The sequence below is a fragment of the Aspergillus campestris genome (assembly GCF_002847485.1).
Source record: "Aspergillus campestris IBT 28561 chromosome Unknown P168scaffold_5, whole genome shotgun sequence".
NCBI lineage: Eukaryota > Fungi > Ascomycota > Eurotiomycetes > Eurotiales > Aspergillaceae > Aspergillus > Aspergillus campestris.
Genome location: NW_020194340.1, coordinates 177,818 through 193,472, shown reverse-complemented (window position 1 = coordinate 193,472; position 15,655 = coordinate 177,818). Strand labels below are relative to the sequence as shown.

The 15,655-nt window shown below is 50.5% G+C and overlaps 6 protein-coding genes across 6 annotated transcripts; 5 read left to right on the top strand and 1 right to left on the bottom strand.

The window, feature by feature from the left end:
* Window positions 1-299: 299 nt before the first annotated feature.
* Window positions 300-2,586, top strand: P168DRAFT_326473 (HET domain-containing protein; the record flags this gene model as incomplete). The annotated part of the gene is made up of 2 exons (XM_024841127.1): window positions 300-685; window positions 1,088-2,586. Exons 1-2 carry the CDS (start codon window positions 304-306, stop codon window positions 2,584-2,586), a joined length of 1,881 nt encoding a protein of 626 aa, XP_024693255.1. The 5' UTR covers window positions 300-303.
* Window positions 2,587-5,338: 2,752 nt separating this feature from the next.
* Window positions 5,339-7,232, top strand: P168DRAFT_289549 (aromatic ring-hydroxylating oxygenase subunit alpha). The gene is made up of 2 exons (XM_024837026.1): window positions 5,339-6,341; window positions 6,398-7,232. The coding sequence occupies exons 1-2, from the start codon at window positions 5,677-5,679 to the stop codon at window positions 6,849-6,851; spliced, it is 1,119 nt and encodes a 372-aa protein (XP_024693254.1). The 5' UTR covers window positions 5,339-5,676; the 3' UTR covers window positions 6,852-7,232.
* Window positions 7,233-7,737: 505 nt separating this feature from the next.
* On the top strand, window positions 7,738-9,295 carry P168DRAFT_267255 (uncharacterized protein; the record flags this gene model as incomplete). The annotated part of the gene is made up of 3 exons (XM_024835028.1): window positions 7,738-7,864; window positions 7,920-8,746; window positions 8,806-9,295. The coding sequence occupies 3 exons, from the start codon at window positions 7,738-7,740 to the stop codon at window positions 9,121-9,123; spliced, it is 1,272 nt and encodes a 423-aa protein (XP_024693253.1). The 3' UTR covers window positions 9,124-9,295.
* A 1,939-nt stretch (window positions 9,296-11,234) lies between these two features.
* P168DRAFT_137162 (uncharacterized protein) lies at window positions 11,235-11,855 on the top strand. The gene has a single exon (XM_024832726.1). The coding sequence runs from the start codon at window positions 11,327-11,329 to the stop codon at window positions 11,765-11,767; it is 441 nt and encodes a 146-aa protein (XP_024693252.1). The 5' UTR covers window positions 11,235-11,326; the 3' UTR covers window positions 11,768-11,855.
* Window positions 11,856-14,562, top strand: P168DRAFT_342007 (putative POT peptide transporter; the record flags this gene model as incomplete). Its single annotated transcript, XM_024841809.1, has 12 exons — window positions 11,856-12,486; window positions 12,535-12,590; window positions 12,652-12,776; window positions 12,827-12,937; window positions 12,985-13,131; window positions 13,180-13,219; window positions 13,266-13,365; window positions 13,418-13,601; window positions 13,710-13,801; window positions 13,846-13,891; window positions 13,946-14,067; window positions 14,126-14,562. The coding sequence occupies exons 1-12, from the start codon at window positions 12,315-12,317 to the stop codon at window positions 14,560-14,562; spliced, it is 1,632 nt and encodes a 543-aa protein (XP_024693251.1). The 5' UTR covers window positions 11,856-12,314.
* Window positions 14,563-14,722: 160 nt separating this feature from the next.
* Window positions 14,723-15,556, bottom strand: P168DRAFT_235294 (RibD family protein; the record flags this gene model as incomplete). Its single annotated transcript, XM_024833455.1, has 1 exon — window positions 14,723-15,556. One exon carries the CDS (start codon window positions 15,554-15,556, stop codon window positions 14,723-14,725), a length of 834 nt encoding a protein of 277 aa, XP_024693250.1.
* Between the last annotated feature and the right edge of the window lie 99 nt (window positions 15,557-15,655).

Below are 15,655 nucleotides of genomic sequence, written 5' to 3'. Positions count from 1 at the left end.
GGTAGGTGCCTGCCTTGAAATTTCACAATGTTTGTCTGTGCCAGAAACGGTGCACGCTTTCAGTCACTGGTCCCCTCAACAAACATCTTAAGTCGAATCACGTGTACACGCCACTTATTTTCGTCATCCTGGACCGGTATTTGAGGGTTCGATAATATATACTTTATATATTGGCGTCCTGTGTGGTATTCTGGTCTGTTGAGTCCTGTCTATCTTAGCCAATCTTTCTCTAGTGGCTTTGGTTTATGTAACTGCCCGGCTTCGTACCGCACCGTCTAGATCTTGTGCCATCTCCAATCCGACATGCCAATTGACAGCAAAGGATGTGGTATGCTGTGTGAAGCCTGCCAGAAAATCTTTCGCGGGCAGCAGATCCTGAGTACCTTTTCGACGACATCGGACGACCAGTCGACCGATTGGAACCCCCAGGCCCATCACCCCTCTCTGCAGTCCTTTGTCAATGCCTCGGACTCGGGTTGTCCCGTCTGTTATGAGTTCCGGTCTTCAATAGGAGAAAGCCGCTTGGAGATATTGTTAGGTTTTTCCACGTCGAACGAGTTCTCGTATTGGACACTTAACCATCGAGAAGGTGGTGGATATGAGCTTAGCCTTCATCTTGATGAGGACTACGACAAGCTCATCGAAGAGTGCTTGGGATTAGACCTCGAAGTCCTTCCACTTCAAAGTATGTTGATCGAGAAAACGTCTTCTGGGTTTGGTAGAGCTACTTATAACGCTTTCTTAGTCTATGATGGACCAACGGAAAATAACTCCCTGCTTGTGGGTGATAGTACCGCTTCAGAGGCAGCATTTACTCAAGCACTCAAATGGTACAAAGAATGTCTTTCCATGCATACTGCGTGTAACTCAAGTAGCCATTACCTGCCTTCAAGACTTCTCAGTCTATCTGAGAACGACGCAGGGACCATAAAGCTGGTTGCTACGGAGACCGAAAGAAAGGCAATAGATTGCTACGCAACACTCAGCCACACTTGGGGCGATTCAAACATTCTCACTCTTCTGTCTTCAACACTTGATTCGTTCAATCAGAACATCCCTCTCGAGTTACTGCCAAAAACCTTTATAGAGGCAATTACCGTCTGCCGCCGGTTTTCAATATCTTATCTATGGATTGACTCGCTCTGCATCATCCAAGACTCTGTAGCCGATTGGCGCGCCGAAGCCGCGTCGATGGAAGGCGTCTACGGCAACAGCAGGCTCAATATCATGGCCACCGCTTCTCGAAACAGCCACGAGGGGCTCTTCCGATCACGTGACCCGAGACATCTCGGACTTTGTATCTTCGAGTCGGAATGGACTGACGCCGAGAATGACCGATTCAGTATAGTGCAAGGCGAGATGTGGCAGATGGAGATAACGGACGCGCCTCTAAACCAGCGAGGCTGGGTCCTCCAGGAACGCATCTTACCGCCGCGCGCCCTCCACTATGGCCAGAAACAGCTACTCTGGGAATGCAGAGAGCTAGACGCATGCGAGAAATACCCAACAGGTCTGCCAAAAGTCTTGCGTAATATCCTCACGGGAGTCAAGATCACCGATCCAGTGGCCTACCGACTTTACGAACACGGCTGGAAATCCAGAGAGAGGGACAGTGTTGACAAAGAGAAATGCCTAGAGACGGTGATAGACTTTGCGTACAAGCTTTGGAGTCGCTGGATCTACACGTACAGCAGCATGCGGTTCACTCGGTACTCGGATCGGCTTATCGCCTTCAGCGGGCTCGCCAGTCGCATGCGGGCCATCCTGCGAGACGAATATGTCGCAGGATTATGGCGGTCCAGGCTCATCGACGAGCTGCTATGGTTTACCTTCGGACATGGCTCGATCGAGTACGAGCTCAGGCCTTACCGGCCGCTCGATGGCGGTGCACCTAGCTGGTCATGGGCGTCCCTCACCGGAGAAATCATAACTAACACAGCCTCTGTGAATAGCAGCAAGGTCTACCACCTTGATCTGAAAGCTGTCAATGTGACGCCGGTCTCCGGGAGGGAAGGAGGCGATAATAGCAACCACACAGGCGCTATATTGGACGGCCAGGTCCGGATAAAAGGATTTCTCAAGCGAGTAACCCTACTCAAAAGCGTATATCACATGCCAGAAGCAGATTATGAGGCCCCTTCGACGAGTTACAGTATTAAGGTTGATGGGATAGAACCATTCAACACATATGTCGACGAGCCCATGGCAAATCGGGACACAATGGGGATCGTCGTCCTCCCTGTGCTTACAACATTGACGGACTCGGATTCGGATTCAAAGAACAAAGAACTGCATGCATTGCTGCTTCGGAGGCCAGCCGGATTGCCTAGAGGGTTCTATGCGAGAGTAGGCTATGTGTCCGGGTCAGAAAAGAAGTTCTCTGGCAGCCAGTTGGGTGACTTTTTTGGCAACTACCAGACTGCTACCTCAGCGCAAGGAAAGGGAGGAAGCGGTACGGGGTTTCGAAATACGCTGCGAAAGCTGGTCCGGGCAAAAGAGCCATGTGGATCAGGAGACTCATGGCCAAAGCTCGGGGACAAAAAGCTGTACCTTCCAGGTGCCTATGGGGAATTCATCCTTGTTTAAAGATCGTCTGAAAGACGAGCTTACAAGTTCAGACTTGAGTAGTAGCAGCATTGAGGGTTGCCCAAGACTATAGTCATCTTGCGTATTTGCAAAGTTTCCTATAATTGAACCTTAGAAGCTTGCTAGTTTGCGAGTATATAGGATCATAGAAAGGACATGATTTCCCATAGATGTAAAAACCTTGTGACACAGATTCGGAACCACACATTACAGAGGACTTTGCTTGTAATATCGAGTGTTTCTTTCCTCTGCGGAGGGTCTCGGTGGCTCTGGGACGCAATCTAACCGAGCTGCGATCTTAAGACCAATAGGAATTTGCAGATCAAAATAATTCGTCTGTGTGGCTAGCAGCAAATGACTGCTCCCAGAATGGGGTGAGACGAATCTCTATTGTGTGGAACAAGGAATGGAAAACGGGTGAGCAAATCGGGGAAATGAAAGAGCACACCAAATAGAAGAATCAAGACATATCAAGTCTGTCTAGGGAATTGTCAAAAGTGATACGGTCTTGAACGAGCATTGTTATCTCCAACAGCAGGCACCATAGAACACTAACACAAGTTAAACTACATTCGTAAACTCTAGAGATAACCCGGGAAAAGGGGTACTAGAGGCTTGCAGTAATTTCGAGCCAAGCGCAATATAAATAGCCGGCATAATGAGCCAAGATAGCCATATATAACCAATCAATAAATACGAAACCTCTCCTCTCCATACCGCGACATCACCGTTGAAACAAAGACATTTCCACTGGCAACATGCAAAGTAGCGTCGATAAACCGCCATTCCTCGGGTGTTAAGCTCTTTTCAGCTCGCAGCCGTTGAATCTCAGCATCGATGCCTATCTCAATCTGCAGCTGGAACGCCTGCGTCATTGCCATGGCCGCCTCGTCGGTGGGAAGACAAAATAAGGCTTTCACAACGTCTACGGCGTTGATCATGTAGATTACTTTGCCTGTGTCGTGGGCCCTTTTCTCCTTTGCCCACGAGCCCAAATCATTTGCCACGGAGACGTGGTCCTTCAACAACCGAATGTATTTCTCTAGCCGTAGGCTGTTGAGGTCGACGGAAGAATTTACGGCAAATTTTGTACAGCCGAGTACATATCTGTTGGGTAATTATATCTTTCTATAAAAAGGGAGGTTGAGAAGACCAACGGGACTGCTGCATCTTCACACCGATAGAGTAGGAAATCCCCCATATTGGGAAAGTCTCTTGGTGGGGGTGGTCGCTCAAAGAACCGGACCATAAGTTTTATCATCTCTTCATTGGCGTTGCTCCCTGCCTCACAATCCAGGGACCGGATCTCATTCATGGCGTTGTCAATGAGAAGTTGTAGTAGGGTTCTTGTCTGTTCGTTGGGCTGATATCCGGGTCGCATGCGGTCCACGAATAGGCTCTTGACCTCAGAGAACTAATCCCATCAATAAATTAGACGATATGCACAAAGGAGTTTAATCAGGCCACAAGTAAAATAACACCGGAGATTGTAACAGGGAGATGGAGTGGGGAAGGGAAACAATCTGCAATCTTGGACGCTCACCACTGAGAGTGGGAAAGAACGTCTATCTCTTGCATTCGGTCCATTCGGCGGTCTTTTCATCTTCATTTTCCTGGCAGCGCCTCGTTGCTTTCCGCCTCCGGCGCCCTCCCTCACAGCTGAAGAGACGGCCAATCACTATAAGGAGCAGAAGATCGGTACAAAAGTGGCCGTCCTGCTCATACTTTTGGGGTGAGTTATCTGGCCATTATACACGGCGGGGGTGAATATGCAACTGAGAGAGGTCCCAGGAGCAGACCCTATAGTATCTCAAGACCACTAGACCAAAACGTTGACCAACGCTTGGTATAGGGCTTAACCTGACTGATCTACCCTACATAGTCCTTCAACTTCAGTTAATCTCCGGCTGCATCGCCGGCTTTGCCCTGGTGCCGATTGGTGTATTCTTCGCGTGGTTGATTTACCGAATTGATGAACGCGACCCCCGCTGGACCCGCGAGATTAGTGACCTCGCCTGGTTGAATCTCTCCATGGCTGTGCCTCCCTTTATGACCCAGGAGTGTGCAATTTCGTATCTAATTGCTTTTGATCCACGACCGTCGTCGTCATTCCACCGCTGGGTTGCTATCGCTTGTACTGCGTCTGCAGTGTCTATGGGTGCGGATCTGGCGACACACCTTGTCCATCATGGACCGATGGCTTGGGATGGTATCTTTACTTTTTGGATAGTTACTATTCTGTTTGGGGTCGCTATCGCTCTGTTGTTTATCTATAATTTTAGAGTTTCCAGGGTTGATAAATGAGTATGTCACAGTCCCATGACGGTGTTGGGAGTCATCGTCTATGTTGGTGGAAGTGTTTCATGCTGTTCATTTATTGCCTCGAATGATAGTTGTCTGGGTGTTCCTGGCCTTATTTTCGTTTTCTTCAGATAGGTGCTCTCGGGAATTATTGAATTTCAAAATCATACGCTGACAACGTGAGTTCACTAACGGTTTCTACATATACGAAGTGTCATGGGCCTCATTAGATGTATAGAGCCCACTCCTGCCCAGTCATGCAACCCAGGGTGGCGCATAAAGGGTTGGCGGTCACATTATCACAAGCAGAATTCTTATCACAGTGATTATCTAGACCATCCTAATGATAAACCATGTCGTTTGACCTCATGCACACACGGATTTCGGCTCCGCCAACCTAGGGACGGACTTGAGCTTCCGTTCGACGCGCGGGGGTTCATGAGTTAGGGCATGTGAGGTCTGATGACTTCACGCCACCCGGCTCCTTTCCGATCAGGTGATCGGCATTGAAGTACAGCTCCGGGAGGAGATAGCCATCTCATCCTGGTCTTGATTTGGATATGCCACTGATGTCGGACTGATATCATCTGCTACCGATGGGGCCCATCGGGTATGCAGTGCTGATCTCCGTATTCCGTGAGGAGGTCATTGCGATGATGGCTATTTAGGAGAAATGCAGTCCCTGCTATAGGAACTCCCATAAGCCAATTGCCAGAATCCCAAACTTCAACAAACCCAGTTCTCTTTTATCTCTCTGCAACCAGCTACCAGGGTAACTTTGCATTGGAAATGTCCTTCTTGAGGAACTTCTTTGGTACGTCCTCTGCTAAGGACGTCGACGATAAGCAGCCAGTGCGTGCTTTACCGGCCTCCTGGTACACCTCCCACGCCTTTTACGAGCTCGAACGACGATCGATCTTCTCTCGGAAATGGCTTCTCACAACTCACAAGCATCGTGTTCCCAATGGCGGGGACTGGGTGCCGTACGAGGTCGCTGGCTATCAATTCGTGATTTACAGAGACCATCAGGGTAGCCTCAGCGCTTTCCATAAAGACAACTACCTCCCGATCCATCTCCATCTCGACCGAAACGGCTTTATCTGGGTCAATTTGGATTCTGGAGACGTGCCCGAGGTGGCCTGGAAGGATGACTTTGACGGGGTCGACGAACAGCCTCGCTTCGATCACTACAACTTTGAAGACTATGTCTTTGACCACACTTGGGACATGGAGGGCGACTTCAACTGGAAGATTCTTGCCGACAATTACAATGAGTGTTATCACTGCCGGGTCGCCCATCCTGACATTCCAACCATCGCCGACCTCAACTCCTACTATGTGAACACCAAGGATGGCCACATTCAACACTTTGGTGCCCAGCGACCTGAACAAGTTGAAAAAGGGTTCCGGATAGCCACCACCTATTTCTGGCCTAACGCGTCCTTCAACATCTCGTATGTACCTCCCTCTTTCCAAACAAATCAGACTTCAGGTAAAGCTAACCCAACAGACCCAACTTCTTCTTCATGCAGCGGTTCACCCCAGTCAGTCCGACCAAGTCGGTCATGCGCTACGAGGTCTATCGCCACAAGGAGGCCACGGATGAGGCCTTTACTTTAATTAGTGACATGTATAAGCGCATCATGTCCGAGGACAAAGTCCTATGTGTCAACACCCAGAAGAACCTCAACGCGGGGGTCTTCGTCAACGGCGAGCTCCACCCTGAGATGGAGAAGGGTCCTCTTCATTTCCAGAAGACCGTGCGCGAGGTCGTCACAGCGCATCACCAAAAGGAAGAGGCTGCTGGACACGAAATCTGGCCTGCCCACGTGCATGTCCCAGAGGCAACCACTGGTACTGGAGCCACCCGGAGTCTCTATACTGCCATGGATGGCTGTAACAGAGAGGATGATGTGTCTGGCGAAGCTCTACACGGCAGTCTTCCTCCCGCAGTTGCTGTCTAGACTTCTGTCCAGGTTCCTGTCTATGAGATTTGTATGGAGAAGGGTGACTGTGCTAGCCAAGACGCATTGCCATGGAATGGCATGATCAGTCGTATGGCTTGATTGTTGCCCGTGAGATGTATTCCCGTTGGCGCTGCACTTGCTGCACTTGGAAAACACATAATCCTTCCAATCAGCATGGTTTTTATGCCGGAGGGCTCCACAGATCTCCCCGCTTTGTCCCTGTTCTTCTTTCTTTAATCTTTCTTGATTTTTTCACTATGGGCATTTTCGGAGTACAGCAAGAGCATTGCACGTTATGAGAGGGCAGAGTACTCAATTTTAAGAAGTGAGATTGTAACTAAGAATTCGAGTGAATCAATCCAGTCAGATAGTCACCTACTTGTGTTATTTGTCCAGAGGTTGTAAGCGCCGTATCAAATCCTCGACGGAACTTTATACAATGCATGTTCCCGCTGAATAAGCATGTGTGCCCCTGAAGGTTATGCTGACGAGACTAACCCGATTCGGCAACTAGCTTTTCGCCCACCGGCCAATGAGATCATCCTGACGGACTTCCCCCTCTTTAATATTCCACTCATCCTCAACTTCACTCTCCTATACCCCAGTCAGGTACAGCGACGAACTCATAACCTACCCAGATCTATCCCCACGGGTGTTCCACGGTTTCAGCGACAGTCTATTCATAGAAATCGATCTAGTGGAAGACAAAACAGCACTAAGGACCGGCCGAAACCATGTCGGGTGGAGCTCTGGATGCCCGCTCCACTTCCCCTTAGAGCTTTTCCACCGTCATTTCTTCCTCTGTCTTCCCCCTTCTGATTCTCTCTGTCCTTCTCTACCACCACAAGTTCGCCCAATCGCAGTCGTTGGTAAGTCGGCGAGCATGGAACCTGATAAATATGTCGATCCCTACCTGACTCGACCGGACACGGCGGTGTTGCAGACCCTGTTATCTGATATCCAAGATCAGTCCCAGCAGTCAGGTGACCGTGATCATAGCACTAGTCAAGGTACCGCCCATTCCTTTGCATGTGGAACGAACACTTTTAGCTGACAGAACCCCAGAAAAAGTGGTCATAGACCAATTGGAAACTCTCAATGATCCGCGACGCGTTGGGTTCGAGCCCACCGTCACGCTCACCTGGGACACTCCCGACCTGCAACGCAGGTTGCCGCCATGGGCAAACAAATGGCTGCTGCAGCCCTATCTCAATGTCGCCCGCAAGGTAGTCCGCGTCGAGACTGACGTCGTCATGCTGAACCACCTCATAATCTACTTCACGACCCTTGTTCCCAGTGCCATCTACCTCTACTACCATTTCACCTGGTTCCATGGCGTCCTCCACTGGATCATGCAGTCTTACTTCGTCGGCACCTACACCCTCATGATGCACCAGCACATCCACATGGGCGGTATCCTCAGCAAACCCTTCTGGCTCTTCGACTCGGTCTTCCCCTACATCACGAACCCTCTGATGGGCCACACGTGGAACTCGTACTACTACCACCACGTCAAGCACCACCACGTCGAGGGCAACGGGCCCGGTGACCTCTCCTCCACCGTGCGCTACCAACGCGACGACCTCTCTAACTTCCTCTGCTACGTCGGCCGCTTCTTCTTCTTCGTCTGGTTCGAGCTCCCCCTGTATTTCATCCGCAAGGGGCACCTACTTCAAGGCCTGAAGGCCGGCTTCTGGGAGCTAGGCAACTACCTCGCCATCTACGCGCTGTATACCCATGCCAGCGCGCGTGCCACCGTCTTCGTCTTCATTCTCCCGGTGTCGCTCCTCCGCGTCGGCCTTATGGTCGGCAACTGGGGTCAGCACGCCTTAGTCGATGAGACAGATCCAAACTCGGACTTTCGCTCCAGCATCACCCTCATTGACGTTCCGGTGAGTATCCAGCCTTCCCGTCTTCTTGTTCATTTTTTAAGCAACGCTAACAAGCACAGAGTAACCGTTTCTGCTTCAACGACGGCTACCACACCTCCCACCACCTCAACCCTCGCCGCCACTGGCGTGACCACCCCGTCTCGTTCCTGAAGCAGAAGGACCGCTATGCCAATGAGCACGCCCTTGTCTTTCGCAACATTGACTACATCATGATCACGTACAAGGTCTTAACCAAGGACTACATGCATCTTGCTAAGTGTCTTGTGCCGATGGGCGACCAGATCTCCATGACAATGGAGGAGAGGGCTGCCATGCTGCAGACTAAGACCAAGCGGTTTGGAGAGAAGGAGATCAAGGCCTGTTTTGGAGGGCAATGATGCTGTCTAGGATATGTGCCTTGGTTTGTTTGATGTGTCGACAGCTTCTGGCACGGCTTCTTGAGCGTATTACAGGTCGTGGGATGGACCTTAAAATGTATGATAGAACAATTGTACATGTACTGGCTGCTTTCTACGGCTTTTCCGCCATATCACTTATGCGAATATCCACACCCTACGGCTCCAGCCTCATCCGTCGTAGTCGGGACAGTGAGGTGTAAATTGAGATAACCACAGATTCATTTCAACTTCTAAAAAAAAACTCATATTCTAACCCACGCAGATTGTAATCCTATTCAATCTAAGCACCAGGTCCACTCACTATCCTAGTACACATTATCCGATCCTCAAACCGAGGTAGGGTCTTGATATCTATGCACGCCGGAGATATAATGCGAACTAGTAGTAAGTACCCCTTGCACTGACAAAACAACATAAATATAGCTCACGTATACAATCCATCCAAGTCTAACTAAAACTTAAAAGAAACACAACGCCACAAACCCTAATAGAGCCAACGCCAACCAACCTGCAAGATCCACTGCCACACTCCCCACATCGCCAACAGACGACGCGGACGGTCCTGGCCCCGTCATATGCTGCGCTCTCGCTTTTCTTTCCCAATCACTCTGTCCTACGATATCATCCTCCGATGAAGACATCGCTGACGCGTCGGAAGACCCACTCTGCGCAACCCCACGTTCGTGCTGTAACTTTAGTGTTCGTTTTTAATATAGGTTTCGTCAGCGTGTTTCATGGCCTGGCGATATTCGTAACTACTTCAATTCTGAATGCCTCGTTGGAACTTCACCCACAGTGGCTGTAAGCCTATGTCTTACTGTCTATGGACCCGTACACGTCTCTGCTCGCTCATTACTCGATGGATGGCCGCATGGCCTTTCTGCACTTGATACAGCAGCGCAGGCCTTCTTTCACCGAGGGTTGGGAGGTCCCGCTGGGAGTTACATCTCGGGCGTAGATTACTAGCATCGTGAGCATATATTTGAATCCATGGTGGGAACACTGCGTAACCAGTGTTATCATTTGCAAGCATCTTGCGTGCAGCCAAGATCTTGGGGTTGTTTTTCCAGAGTCTAGGGGTGTTATCATACTGTTATCGTCCATGACATGGCTTGAATCCTGGTCGATAATTTCGTCTTTCTCCTATCTCTTCAATGGGCTTATGTTTTTCAAGAAGTAGTCTGGTGTGTAGTAATGCTATACTATACTACCCTGTTTATCCGGACAATCTACGATAATTCTGTATCTTTCTAAGCGTAATATCTTGAATCAGTTCAAGGCTTTTTGCTACTGTAAAGTAATCATATTGGTCGTAATAGTGTGTTTGGCATTCGTCCATCATGCAGAGTAAATTCTTGCACCTGTTCAGCACCAGTACCCGTCCTGGTTGTTTTGCCGGTACGCAAGTCCAAAACAATCTATATTTGACGTCATGTATGAATTTTGTCTTATAGTTAGATTAATCTGGATATCCTTGAACTAGCTCACAGAAAATAGCCGAAACAGTAACAGTGATCTCCACTGCTGTTTGATGCCCCAGTGAAATCCTCAGTGAATACAGGATCTGGGAATACCAGTGGATAGGCAGAAGCGAATCCTCGCGTGGGAGACTGTAGCTAGGATCCGACTATCTCGTAAAATCTTCGGGGTGGTAGATCTACATTGTCTACAAGCCAGTGCGCATAAAACTTCCCAACGACGCCATTGCTATGTTCATCATGACCACTTTTGAGTATATCCCCAAAGCCAACCTACTACACATGTACCTACTCAGTAGGTAGGTCATGATATTCCTACAATAAAATCAGGTACACAAAAGATCGACCCGATATTTTCCGCCACAATGACTGAAGAAAATCCAACTGCCTTGCGTTGGTATACGTAGAAAGATTAATGATCTGCATTCCGGGCCGCACGGAGGACTCCTGGCATGCAGGGTAATCTGCACGGCCCGGGAGCAAGCCTTGATTTCGTCAGGTTCTGGAACTTTACTCGTCATGGCGTTGGCTGTGCTGGACAGAACTGATACTTATTCACTGCTTGGCTAAAACATATTGGCTCGGCATTATTTCCGTATAAGAATGTGCGAGGTTGCGAGATTGTGTCTGTTTTGGAGGCGTTAACACCTTTTTTGAGCTTATTTGATTCACAGTTGGTGTGGATTTTGCATCGTTGGTGTAAAATGTCCTATTGTGTACCGGTACAATGGGAACTAGTGGTTTCAGTCTTGTCGGTCATCTGTCAGGCAAGTCAAGGGCATCTCAGGTTCAATACTCATTGGCCCATGCCACTTGCGTTCGTCGTATATACATGCCCATGTGTAGCTTCTCAAGTCTCCAATCGGTTGAAAATGACGACTCTAGCATCTGGTGGCGGTTTGATCAGAATGAGAGTCGTCACCATTGTCATAACAACGGCCTGTCAGTTATTCAAGCTCATCAATGCGAGTCATACATCACGATCCCAAGACAATAACATGTGCCAAGGTATGGCCACCTATTACATCAGTGAGGAATGTGCCAACCCAGTTCGGGAAGGAGATACGGTGATTTTGGTCAACTACTGCAAGATCATCAGCCTCCGATGGAATAAAGGGATAGGAAGAGAACCTCGCCAAGACTAGAAGTCTTGCTATCCCCTGCATGGCTGGTATCTTGCGTCAAGTGTTTGAGGCGGTCCCAATCTATACTTCTTGGCTCCATTACATCAGCGGGCAGATCAAAGCGAGTCATCTCTGCAAGGTTCTCCTCCTCATGCACGTAGATCACTCCCTCATTCCGTGCCAAATGCTTGTAATCGTCACCACAGGGCTGAAACAGATTGCCGGGCCAGCGATCGCCAAGCAGCTTCGAGAAATCTTGTCGAAAACAAGGGAAAAAGCGTCGTACTGCTTGCGTGGCTTCTCGCCAACGGAGAAAAGATCGTCTGGAGATTACATATGTTTCTGCGGGTTTGTGCAGTCCAGCCACTGGAGGAATTCCGTGCCTCCCCATAGGGAGATTGCCATTTCGTTGTACAGGCTTTGAGATGGCGTATGTCTAACACAAGCCTGCTTGGATCAGATGAGACGGTGCCGATGTGGGACCTTGTAGGGGTCATATATAAAGATCGTGTCCCCAAGATGTGATCTCATCTGTGTTCAGATTCCCAGGCGCACATCACAATACAACATGACTTTCGACAAGGAGAAGCCATCGAGCGAGGAATGCGAATTCGCTGACTCACCAGAAGAGTATGCCCAGCTACGACGTGTCTGTGACGATATCTCAGTGGATGTTTTCCTCGTGGCCGTGGCCGAACTGGCAGAGCGGTTCACCTACCGCTCCATAACGGCCCCTATGCGTAAGCACGCGTTGTCGGGAAACTGAGCCGCGCTGACCATGACATCAGAAAACTATATCCAGAACCCTCGTGAAGATCCTTTCCGTCCAGGGGCGCTAGGCATGGTATGGCTGCCCTGTAGTGGAAAGTGGAAATCAACAACGGTGTCTGACAGATATAATGCAGGGCCAAACAGCTGCCACTGGGATCAACTATTTCTTTGTATGCTGGTGCTACATGGCACCCATTCTGGGTGCCGTTGTGGCAGACACCTTCCTCGGGAGATTCAAGACCATCGTACTGGCCACTGGGTAAGCATATGGTTGTTCAGGTCGGGCCAGGATTGGGCTAACAACACCAGTTTTGCCGCATCGGGGGTAATGACTCTGTTCGTCACGTCACTGCCGGGTAGTCTCGATCGTGGAGCTGGCATGCCCGGCTTGATGATTGCATTGATACTGGTTGGATTAGGGTATGTACCGTATCCACTTGGCAAGCATAAAGACTAACTTGGGACAGTGTTGGCGGGATCAAGAGTAATGTTGCGCCGCTCATTGCTGAGCAATATGGTGCACGGCCTGAGCGTGTCAAGACGCTACCTAGTGGAGAAAGGGTAGTGGTGGATCCAAGTATCACGGTCCAGACGATCTATGCCCGTTACTTCTGGTAGGAACCTCCGACCATGTTGGGAAGCAAAGTAGCTTATGAACTTAGGGTGATCAACCTTGGTGGGCTCTCCGTCATTCCAGTATCGGTATGTTGATATCTCCGCTCCTCGGAACATCGGCTAACAATCCTAGTGGCTTGAGCTCAAGGTGGATTTCTGGGCGGCTTTTATGCTCCCTCTCTGTTTCTGGGTCTTGGCTATGGTTGCTCTGATTGCTGGGCGTACGAGATATGGTACATACCTCCCCCCACTCTATTTATTGCTTGTACTGACAGTGATCGGCAGTTGTTCGCCCGCCCCAAGGATCAGCCATCACGACCGCCATCCGCGTCCTCTGGATCAGCATAAGAAACGGAGGAAAGCTCGATGCCGCTAGACCTTATGTCTTAGAGAAAAATGGAACTCCTGTCCCGTGGGACGATGTCTTTGTGGACGAATTGAAACGCGCTCTGGTAGCGTGCCGGGTGTTGTAAGTTGAATCTCCGTCGTTGATATTGTCTCTGCTAATTGGCATCTAGCCTGATGTTGTATGTATACATCTCCCGTGCTTGTATAAAAACCTTATCTAACGTGTCAGTCCCATCTTCTGGCTCTGTAACGGTCAGGCCACGAGCAACCTAGTCAGCCAAGCGATGTCGATGAACACCCATGGCGTCCCAAACGACATGAGTATGTTCCTCAACCCCTGACACGAACTTTGCTAACCCAAGCAGTGGGTTTCTGCAATCCCGCCACGATTCTCATCGCGGTTCCACTCTTGTATGTTCCCCTCTCTCCTCTGCTGTGAAGTCTGACCAACCTGACTGGACCCAGCGAAACGGTCATCTTTCCGACGCTTCGTCGGTTCAACATCCGATTCAAGCCCATCAGCCGTATGACGACGGGGTTCTTCATCAAGGCCTGTGCCATCGCATACGCAGCCATCCTCCAGGAGCGTACGTATGATCACCTTCCCTGAGAATTCAACCCACTAATAGTCCACTCCTGGTCTAGTCATTTATAAAGCATCCCCCTGTCAACGCAGTCCCGAAATAGAGGGCTGTGGGGAGACCCGCCGCGGCGAGAAAATCAGCATCTTTCTGCAGGTGCCGGTGTATTCCATGATCGGCCTATCTGAGTTCTTTGCCGTCTTGTCCGGCATGGAATACGCATACACCAAAGCGCCGCAGTCGATGCGAAGTATCGTCTCCGCCTTGTTCCTGCTCATGTCCGCTATCGGAGCCGCCCTGGGCATCACGCTCTCCCCAGTCTCGGTCGACCCCACAGTGTTGATAGAGTTCATCTCCCTGAGCGCGGTTATGTTCGTCACGGCGATCGCCTTCTTCCTCTGCTTCCGGCGCTACAACCGCGCGGAAGAAGAGATGAATCAACTCAAAGAGCCGCGGAGCTCAAGCGAGACAGACGAATCCAGTCGGTTAGAGAGGCAATAGTCCAGTCGCGTCCTCTTTCTCTGCATCCTTCACATAGATTATGTTCTTCGTGTCATTAATAGATAGATACCATTTGTTCCCCATAGTTCCTAATGCATTGTCGCTGGTTCGTCGTTTTATTGCAATTGTATAGACCGTCTTTCATCGCATCGCACGAGACTCACCCCTTGAACCGCCCACACAGCACCACATCCTCCCCAAACGGATACCACTTGACCCCCGTCAACCGCGAAGCAGGCACCACAGCGCCCTGTTGGTCTCTCGTCCGCTCCGGCGACACCACAACGCCTCCTTGGCCCAGCCACGTCGGCGCAATCGTGACAATCACCGAGTCCACAAGGTTCTGACACGCCGGCGCCAACAGCGAGTTGATAATCGAGCCACCCCCCTCGATCATCACGCTGTGCAGATCCTCTTCGCGCAGCCGCTGCAGCACGGCTTCCCAGTCTATCCGATGCTCTCCGCTCTCCGTCGTAGCCACGTCCATCCAGATATATTTTCCCCCGTGTTTCTCTAGCAGGGCCTTTGTCGCCGGCGGCGGCGACCGCGTCCCCGTCACGATGTAGGGGGCGCGTCCGCGTCCTTGGCGCGCAAGCTGCAAAATCTTGGAGTCCTCTTTCAACTCCCACCTCGCAGTGGGGTCGATTATGATCGGTCGCGGTTGACCCTGGAGTCCCGATCCGCCGTAGCCCCCCACGCCGTGGACGCGACAGTTCAGTCCCGGGTTGTCTGCTACCGCCGTACCTACTCCGATGAGGATCGCATCGTGGCGCGAGCGAAGGTAGTGCGTCATGGCCTTTGACTGAGGTCCGGAGAGAACTGTTCGAGTGCCTGGGGAGAGAGCCAGCGACGAGTCCAGCGAGGTCGCGAAGGTCAAGGTGACGAAAGGTCGGGCGCTGGTAGAAACGGCGGCATCTTGCGGCGGGAGGTGAGGTTCGAGGAATTGGCGATCGGAGTCGGGGAATTCGAGGGTGTCACTGGGAGGGTTCGACATGGTTTCTGTAGATATTGAGTTGAACTGGGGTGGTTGTTGTCGTTGTGAAGTTGTCGCGGGTCAACCGTCACCCCACCTTATGCCCCTCGCCAGTGCAAT